This window comes from Oryctolagus cuniculus, chromosome X (assembly GCF_964237555.1).
Source record: "Oryctolagus cuniculus chromosome X, mOryCun1.1, whole genome shotgun sequence".
Classification (NCBI taxonomy): domain Eukaryota; kingdom Metazoa; phylum Chordata; class Mammalia; order Lagomorpha; family Leporidae; genus Oryctolagus; species Oryctolagus cuniculus.
The window spans coordinates 114774414-114782139 of NC_091453.1; the positions used below are offsets into that span (position 1 = coordinate 114774414).

Genomic DNA, 7726 nt, shown 5'->3' on the forward strand with positions numbered 1-7726 from the left:
TAAAAAATAAAAAATAAAAAGATACCCCCTCCCAAGCCCCAGATTGCTATTGGTACACAACAGCTGTTTTATTAAGGCCTTTAAGTGTCACACATGCTTTAGAAAAAAAAAAATCCAAGTGTTGAATTCTGAGAACTTCTAATAGGCTATTGAACATTTGCTTTTTCCAAAGGTTTTTAATCTAGAAGGCATTTCCATTGCCATGAAGTACAGTATGTTTCACTGTACTATGAGGAAGGTAAGTGTTCAATTTCGACTTAGACGGAAAAACTAGTTTGCTTTGCTTACCATCTTTGCTGTTTCACAGGCATTTGGTGCTTTATATCTGATGTGGAATGCTGATAGATTCACTTTTTAGAAGTCATAAGCCTTTAGGAAGTTGGAGATAACTTCATTGCTTATCTATTTTCTCCTTTGCAATCAAGCTGTTCCTTTAAAAGTGAGACACTACAGAGTTGCAAAAATTTGAAACAGTAAGAGCAAGCATCGTTTGCAGCTTCATGGTTGGTTTTGGCCAAACTTTTTATTTAGTATTCTGTAGTTGTTTAACACACACTTAAATGGTCTTATTGGGGGAGGGGAAAGGGGAGGTTCTTGCAGATTCCCAAGGAAATGTCAGAAAGGCAAAATATGGCCAGCATTATCCATTTGCTTTCTTTGGGTTTACTGGGTGAATAGCACTTTCTTTACATAGGCATCTGATCTCAGGTTTTTCATACTGAGAACATTTGAGATTTCAGTTTGAAGAAATCCTGAAATCCTAAGAGTAGCATACCCCAACCACCCTCTAATAGCTAGCTTGTTGGTATGGGTAGAATGAGTCATTTCTCAATGGACATCAATGGATAACTAGGTGGCTAGATGTTTGTGGAAGGTCTTAGAATTGCTTGCCTCATTTACTGGGAAAAAAAAAAATCAGATAGGTTGTGGCCTTTCAGGGAAACTTTTACTTGGAAAATTACAACACTAATACAACAAGTCAAGTCTTACACATTTAACATTTGCTTGTTGAAAGCAATGTCATAAAATCAAATAAAATTAAACATGGTTTACTTTTTTCCTCACAAGAACATAAAAATTATGGAGGGGGAACTTAACAGGAAACTTAAAAAAAAAAGTAACACAATTTTTCCTTTTAGTAGTCCTTGGGTAGTTATGACAGAATAGTTTCCACTTTGTTTGTTTCTTTGAACAGGGATTTTGGTCCAAAGTTTTGTTTGTTTCTAGTATCTGCTTCTGCCTCCCCCTCTATCAGATCGGTTTCCTCCACGGCCACCACCTCTTGGTGCTCCGCGGCTTGAACTGCTGTAGGAATCACGTGGAGGAGGGTACCCCCTTTCCATAGAAGGAGGAAGCCCTCTTTCTTGTCTGCCAACCCGATCGCGACCACTTGAGTAGAGATCACTTCGGCTGCTTGAGTAACTGTCTCGACTTCCACCATATCCGTCACGTGAGCTGCTGTAATCATCATAGCGACTGCTTCCACCATAAGATGGCGGGGGCCCTCGTGTAGGTGGAGCACTACGTGAGTTACCTGCAGGGTCAATGGTCAGGTAATATGGCAACACTATAAATTGTATATATACAACATTTAAATTTGAATTTACAGAATTCTTGTATTCAAAGTTTACTTTGTCTACTGGGAGGTTTTAAACTCTGCCATTGCTGGCCATAACAGGGATTTGCTCATCTGCTGAGATACGGAAATGGATTGATTTTAATGTTTGTTTGAAAAGACTGAAGACGGTGTGTATTTCAAGAGGATATTCCAGAGAGCTTGTTATTTTATAGTAGACACTCAGCCACTTTCCAGTGATAAGTTGCAATTTTTGAACTGTAGACTTTCCTTCATATTGCAATGGTAAACATTTGATCTTGTTAATAAAATTTTTAAATTGTATTTTCACTGTTGGGGGAAAACACATAAGGCTGCCAATTTAAGCAAGCAAAATCCCCTCCAAAGCAAGCAAACAGCCTCAAAAAAAAAAAACTTAGAAAAAACAAAAGCCCCTCACAAAACTAGGAAAAGCCCAGCTGATGTTACCCCTTTAAGAGCAAGCAAACGTCCCTTTAAAAGCAAGCACCACACAGCCTAAATAAACTGGCTCATGAACCTAAAAACTCAAGCTGGTGATATTAAAGACCCTTAACCAGGTATCTTACCATAACTCTCATAGGAATCTCGGTAGGAACCTCCACTTGGATGATCTGAATAGTCCCGATCACGACCATATCCATCTCTATCACTAAATCAAAGAGAAAATGCCTAAGTCCCAGAACGTCAATGATTACAGCATTTTTTCTTAAATAATCAAGCTGCACAGGCAGTCACTTACCTATAGCCTCTTGATGGATAGTCATCACGTGAACTGGAATGACCATAATCACGGTAGGTATAGTCTCTTGGTGGTGGTGCATAATCTCTTGTATCACGAGAACTCGGGTAATCTCTGCTTGAATAGCTATAGAAACAAAAGTGAATTTGGTTCATGCTCTTGATAAGCTCTCCTTCAAACTTAATTATTAATGAAGCTGCAATGTTCAGTTACCTGTCTTTAGTAGAGTATCCATCATCTCTTGGGGACAAATAAACATCTCTGCGAGAAGGCAGGGGCTCCCTCCGAGGTGGGCCTCCGTAACTGTCTCTTCCACGTGATACAGGGGCTTAAGGAAAAATAACCATTTTTAAAATACAGCTAAACAGAAAAGTTAATTAGGAGTTTACATTCAGGTTGTGAACACGACTGATTCAAACATAGCATGTAGCTAGATCCAAGAAATTTTCTACCTTCTATTTAAGTATTCATTAATTTTATATATGTAAGTCACCTGGAGTCCCTAAGTCAAATTTAGGCATCCTCAACTGTTTAATGGAGGTAGCACAGACTGTTATTCAAGGAGCATTTACCTCTTCCTCCCATTCCACTGCTGCTGCGAACTGGTCCTGAAGGGGCTGATCTTTTAGGAGGAGGACCCCCACTTCGTGGTGGTGGTCCTCTTTTTACTGGAAGCGGTCCCCTGGAAGAACTCATGTTAAAATTCATGGAATAGCCACCATCATCTACATTAGAATAAAAGAAAGAATATGTTAGCATTCATAAGAAACAAGAAAAAACTAAGTTTTCTTGCTTCTTCAAGAATATGATAATTTTGTTTAGTTGTGGGAGTCTAGCTCCATTGATCAGTTCTAAGACTTGAATATGAGAAGTCACATAGACTGGGAAAATAGAAAAACAGTAGTCTTAAAAGTCCTGGCTGCTCCCCTTCTGATCCAGCTCTCTGCTGTGGCCTTGGGAAAGCAGAAGATGGCCCAAGTGCTTGGGCCCCTGCACCCACGTGGGAGACCCAGAAGCTCCTGGCTTTGGAGCTCTCTGGTCATTGTAGCCATCTGGGGAGTGAACCAGAGGATGCAAGACCCCTCTCTCTGCCTCTTATAACTCTGCCTTTCAAATAAATAAATAAATAGATCTTTAAAAAATAGTACTTCAAAGAAAAATACAAATGGTTTCATTTTCATATGCCCAATGCCTATCAAAAAGAAAATGGTACTTTGTCTTTTCCTAGAATGAATCACCTAGTCTATGCTTCACCACTTAAATTAACAGTAACTTGGGATGCTTTCCATGTTTTCTTTTTAAATCCCAACTAGTTCAGTAGATGAACAAGTGTTCTCAATCTCAAAATCTCAAAAAGGACTTAGCCAAAGCTAACACACCAAGCCCCATATTCCACTAGTCATTACCCATGTGCCCTCCACGTGAGGGAGGTCCTCGAGTTCCTCCACTTCCTCCTCTTCCTCCCCGAAGACCTCTTGGTGGGCCTCTGCTTCGTGGAGGTGGAGGTGGTCCACGCCTACCACTTTCAAATGATGGCTTGGTAGCCTGTTCCACCTTGATGGCTTTCCCATCCAAGGACTTAAAAAAAAAAAATAAATCCAATTCACTGAGTTATACCAAGATTTTACAAGAACTTGCAGATCTACTATTCACCTACAAAGGACAGAAAGATCCTTCAAAACACAGTAATAGGTATGTTACGCCCACCAATTAGTCTACAAAGACACAGTATTACTATTAATGGGACCTTTTTCATTTACTTAAACATCTATTCAAAGAATATGATATGAACCAAAGAATAAGGTAGATCCTCCGAAGTGGCGCTTAGTAAACATAAAACAAAATCAAGTGGGTTATTAGCTTGTCAAAAACTAATAACCAAAGTTACCCAACTATGGTTTATGGATCCCAAAATATATCTATACTGAGAATAGAACTCATAGCTTTGGCTACAAAATGTGGTGAATTACAGAATACAGACTCAAAATTTTAAAAGCTTCCCTGGACCAAATCTGGATAAGTGCTATTTTATGCATCAGGAAACACAGTATCATCCATTGTGCAGACAGTCTCACCTTTCCATTCATGTCTCTGGCAGCATCCTTAGCATCTGCTGGGCTTTCAAAGGTGACAAAAGCAAAACCTCTTGATTTGTTGGTTTCACGGTCTTTCATCAAGAGTACTGAAAAATAGTTTTCAAAGAAAGTGTTACTCTAGGGTCCAATAAAATGACAAAAGTAAATCTGTAAAGAGAAAGCTCAGAACTTCTTAGAGGACAAAATAATTAATCATGTCAAATGATCAATGCAATTAAATTCATCATAGCTTATCTTTTAATGTTAATAGTCCAGTATATACTTTCAGATAACTCACCCTCCACTATTCGTCCATATTTGCCAAATACTGCTTCAAGGGCTTTCTCATTTGTTTCTGTATTAAGCCCACCAATGAAGAGCTTTCCTGGGCGATCTGCTTCAACCATTTTTTTTACCCCAGTGAATCTGTTGAAAACCAAAAAGTGTTACCCCCTGGAAACAGTTCAAGTTAATAGGACACATTTGGGGTGGCATATTTTGTTTTACCTTAAATAAATTATTCCTTAATAACCGAAGACATCGAGAACAATCTTTCTGGCATCAAACACAGCAGGAATCCAATTTCAGTTAAGCAGTTCAGTAACAGCGCAATTTACATCAGACCAGGGGCCAACTTTTAACTTTCAACATTACCCTTAATCCTTTTCGGCTGTTTTGCATCAATTAACAGCTACTCAGCATTTGAAAAAGCAAATTATTGTTTTAATCCTAGGTTTTAATTAACTTTTAAAGATTCAATTACTTATCTCAATCTTATCCCCCAGGATGGATTTTAAGACTACCGGACCAGTCAAGGTCACAGGCCAGACCCAGGACCTTAACGCCAAGTCCTCTTCCAAGGGACTCGTCTTTCTCATTAGGATTCTAAGTCTAAGCAGAAATCTTAAGTTTGAGACAAGTTATCCTTTACCAGGCCCCGCCCCGCCGAAAAGGCTCCTATGCCACTAAAATAAAGTGTCAACCTCGTTTGGCATTAAGTAACGGGCCGTGGAAGCGCACACTGCAACACCCATCACTCCACGACTGCAGCAGAAGCTAATTAAAACTCGTCATTAAAACCGCGTGCAAAAGACAAAATGGCGACACTTGGATTCAGCCCAGAACAACCGACACCAGTCAGGGTACTAACTTTTACCATCGGTACTGGCTGGGCAATTCAAAGATTTCCTGTCTGGGGCCGCCAATGGACAAGGAGCCCACACAGGAGTCCACATGCTCGTCATGAGCGCCAGTACCATCTCAATGCAGGTACCGCGGTGGCTCGTCCCGCCCAGCCCAACAAAGCCCCGACCTCCGCCCCCGCTCCTGCAGGCGACGACCAAACTTTCTCAAGAGCCACACAATGAAACGCGCCTGCCGTTTCCCTTCGCTTGCTCCTTCCCGGCTTTATTTAAATAGGTCGGCACCTTTGGGTTCTTAAAATGGCGCCCGCCACCCTCATCCCCAGGGAGATAATCCCAAGTTCTAACGTGGCAAGAGCGTGCGGAAAACGGGCTGCGGAAAGCCTTCACGTACCGCAGGGGTGACGACGGTCGTAAGCTCCTTCGAGCTCGCCGGCAAGGAATTCCCAGCAGCTCAACACGAGTGAAAGCCGCACGCCTGAGCCCACAACCGGGAAGCTGACTGCACTACTGCGCAACGAGGGCGAACAAAGGAGACAGCAAACTTTATACTGCCCGGGAACGAGGCTGAAGGACCCGGATGGAAACGAAGCTTAGAATTTGAAACGCGAAGGGAGGGGGGAGCGGTTCCCAGCCTCTCCACTGGCTGTCTCTCCTGTCATTCACTCTTAGCCCCGCCCCACCCCCGGGCCCTCCGCGTTCTGGCCCGCGCCCGTTTCTAACCGTTTTCCCTCCCCCACCCGTTTTCCCCAAACGCGCGTTTTTCTTTCTGCTGAAATGGTGAACAGGCTTCATTTAATAAAGAACTGAAATTTAGTGACCGGCCTAATGGGCTGGATACGGTACAAAATTTTACTTTTACTTTGCTATTAACTCTTAATTCTCAGAATAACGTGATGAGGGTGCATACTCCTATGCCAATTTTGCAGAAATGGAAAACAATAGGTAAAAAAATGTTTCCCAACATTGTCTTAAGCAAGAATGTTTAATGAAGGAAGGAAATTCGGATAAATAGATGTCAGATGAGGAGAAAAAACGTACAAAACAGCAAACAGTTCCTATAGAACAATTAGCACATACTAAATAAATGGCAGACTGAACTAGGCCATGAAAATACAATCCAGAGCAATTGAGACAAGGGCGAAGTGCCTGAGATTGCCAGATTTAGCAAATATTGCTTTTTAGTATAAATATGTCCCAAACATCGTATATAAAAATTGTTGTGTATCTGAAAGTCAAATTTAATGAGGCAGACCGTGTTTTACCTGCCTGTGCTACTAATGGGGGAGGGGAGATTGCAAAATGATTTTAAAATTTAATTCCTTTTAAATTAAAGGACAAAGTTAAATGCAATTAACAAGTACAATAATTGCACCCTATGGTTGATGTCAGGAAGGAAGTGAACTACATGCTTTAGTGGACAGTATTAGGGAGACTGAATTTGACTGGGACCTCAAGCAAGGTCTATCTGAAGCAGTGACTTTAGAAATCAGAGCTGAAGGGAGGAAAAGAAAAGGGTTATGGGAGGAGCTGAGGGAAAATCCTGAAAGGAAAATACTTTCAGGAAAAGAAGAGACCATTAAGCACAAGGTGGGGCGGGGGAGGGAAGAGCTTGATATGCGTGTATCTAGGGGCACAAAGAGGGGCAAGAGTTCAGGCATTTAAGGGCTATGAAATGAAGAGCCAAAGAAGGCAGGGCCTTTGAATCCATTAAAAGACTGGGGAGCTATAAGTATAGAAATACATACCAACAGGGCTGTGGGAGCAGGCGGGGTGGGGGAGGGTGGGGGAGGGTGGGGGAGGGTGGGGGAAGGTGGGGAAGGTTTGGATTAGCATGCCAACAGCAGACATGGGGAGGAAGGAACCATTGCTAAATGTATATACCAGGTAGCCTGGATAGCGTTTATTAATGATTCAGATGGTGCTACAGTCTGAATATTTGTGTCCTCCTAAAATTTATGTGTTGAAATCTTAACTCCGTGGGCCAGCGCTGTGGCGCAGCGGGTTAAAGCCCTGGCCTGAAGCGCCAGCATCCCATATGGGCGCCGGTTCTAGTCCCGGCTGTTCCTCTTCTGATCCAGCTCTCTGCTATGGCCTGGGAAAGCAGTAGAAGATGGCCCAAGTCCTTGGGCCCCTGCACCCACGTGGGCTTCGGATTGGCGCAGCTCCAGCC

At 42.1% G+C, this 7726-nt stretch overlaps 1 protein-coding gene and 1 non-coding gene across 2 annotated transcripts; both read right to left on the reverse strand.

Moving 5' to 3' along the window:
- Positions 1 to 504: 504 nt before the first annotated feature.
- Positions 505 to 6162, reverse strand: RBMX (RNA binding motif protein X-linked). The gene is made up of 9 exons (XM_002720330.5): positions 5948 to 6162; positions 4710 to 4837; positions 4412 to 4518; positions 3743 to 3914; positions 2909 to 3061; positions 2550 to 2664; positions 2337 to 2462; positions 2164 to 2246; positions 505 to 1534 (listed from the first exon to the last, which is right to left on the reverse strand). Exons 2-9 carry the CDS (start codon positions 4816 to 4818, stop codon positions 1224 to 1226), a joined length of 1176 nt encoding a protein of 391 aa, XP_002720376.1. The 5' UTR covers positions 4819 to 4837; positions 5948 to 6162; the 3' UTR covers positions 505 to 1223.
- LOC127485038 (small nucleolar RNA SNORD61) lies at positions 4591 to 4662 on the reverse strand. Its single transcript, XR_007912239.1, has one exon. It is a non-coding gene; the product is annotated as a small nucleolar RNA SNORD61 (small nucleolar RNA).
- Positions 6163 to 7726: the final 1564 nt, after the last annotated feature.